The sequence below is a fragment of the Haliotis asinina genome, chromosome 13 (assembly GCF_037392515.1).
Source record: "Haliotis asinina isolate JCU_RB_2024 chromosome 13, JCU_Hal_asi_v2, whole genome shotgun sequence".
NCBI classification, from domain to species: domain Eukaryota; kingdom Metazoa; phylum Mollusca; class Gastropoda; order Lepetellida; family Haliotidae; genus Haliotis; species Haliotis asinina.
The window spans coordinates 52922142-52923581 of NC_090292.1; the positions used below are offsets into that span (position 1 = coordinate 52922142).

The following is a 1440-nucleotide window of genomic DNA, read 5'->3' on the forward strand; positions in this document are numbered from 1 at the left end:
GTAGTGTTAAAGAAGTAAGTAAAAGACTTTGTAAAAGTCACCTTCTGTGACTGAAACTGAAGGAACGGCTCGTCAAATCGCAATAAATACACAAACACGTACTTGTCTTTTCTTACTATGGAAACATTCTGAAGCGGAATAAAATATATATTTGCGTGTGTAATTTTAAATGGATATTAGTCCGTAGTGTAGCACATGACTGATACCTTGTCATGTTGTTGCTAGGGTTACCGTCTGTGGACAAGGTGCCCGGCTTTGGGTCACAAGATTCGTGTTTCAAAACCCATCACGTGTCTCGCAAATTTATGGGTTACACAACCTTCATGGAAGATGAGCGGTTTAACAGTCAGCATGGAAAGTGCGATAACACAGGTTACAACCGCCAGCATGGGAAGTGTCATAACAGAGGATATAGCTGTAAACATGGAGAGTGTGACAACAGAGGGTATAGCAGTAAGCATGGAAAGTGTGAAAACAGAGGTTGTAACTGTCAGCGTGGAAAGTGTGACAACAGAGGGTGTAACTGTCAGCGTGGAAAGTGTGAAAACAGAGGTTGTAACTGTCAGCGTGGAAAGTGTGACAACAGAGGGTGTAACTGTCAGCGTGGAAAGTGTGAAAACAGAGGTTGTAACTGTCAGCGTGGAAAGTGTGACAACAGAGGGTGTAACTGTCAGCGTGGAAAGTGTGAAAACAGAGGTTGTAACTGTCAGCGTGGAAAGTGTGACAACAGAGGTTGTAACTGTCAGCATGCAAAGCATCATAACAGATGGTGTAGCTGTCAGCGTTGAAAGTGTGATAACAGAGGGTGTAGGTTCTTCATTTCTGAAACACTTTGTACAGATATTTGTGGTTGTCATTGTGTGAGGAAAATGGAGAAGGCTGTAGAGAGAGGATGATGAAAATACTGAACAAGACAGTGACAATGGCTTTTAAAGCTTCATTTGGGATAAGGCAAAGGGTGTACTACATTCGATCCTAAAACCTAACTGTAATTCCGAAATGAACTCCGAATTTTGTATAAAAACTACACGTACTGCGTGAAGTTATTGTCTATGATTAAGATCATTGATTGTGATATTACTAACATATGTATTTATTGAGTGAGTGAGTGAGTTAATATTTAACGTCACATCGGCAATATCTCAGCCATATCGTGACGAGAACGTTAAATACTGAAATGAAATATATGGATACTATAAAAAACCTGTCAACGACGGACAGTAAAACAACTAGAATATCACAACTGGGATTAAAACTAGTGAGGAATGTTAAAACTAATATCACTATTCGGACAATACAACATAAAATCAGGCTATAGATTGCCAACAACTGAAGGTAGATCACCATACTAGGGGCCATGGGGACTTACAGTACCTTTGCTGCCTGCATGGACCCTAGTTGGATTTACATCATTCCCTCAGCTGTCAGCAATTTAGTCAC

The 1440-nt window shown here is 40.4% G+C and overlaps 1 protein-coding gene across 1 annotated transcript; it reads left to right on the plus strand.

Annotated features, from left to right (window-relative positions):
- Window positions 1-387: 387 nt before the first annotated feature.
- LOC137259690 (uncharacterized) lies at window positions 388-864 on the plus strand. The gene has a single exon (XM_067797286.1). The coding sequence runs from the start codon at window positions 388-390 to the stop codon at window positions 862-864; it is 477 nt and encodes a 158-aa protein (XP_067653387.1).
- The last annotated feature ends 576 nt before the right edge of the window (window positions 865-1440 follow it).

Excerpts from the sequence above, each read along its gene's own strand:
- LOC137259690 (XM_067797286.1), top strand. The coding sequence starts at position 388 with ATGGGAAGTGTCATAACAGAGGATATAGCTGTAAACATGGAGAGTGTG.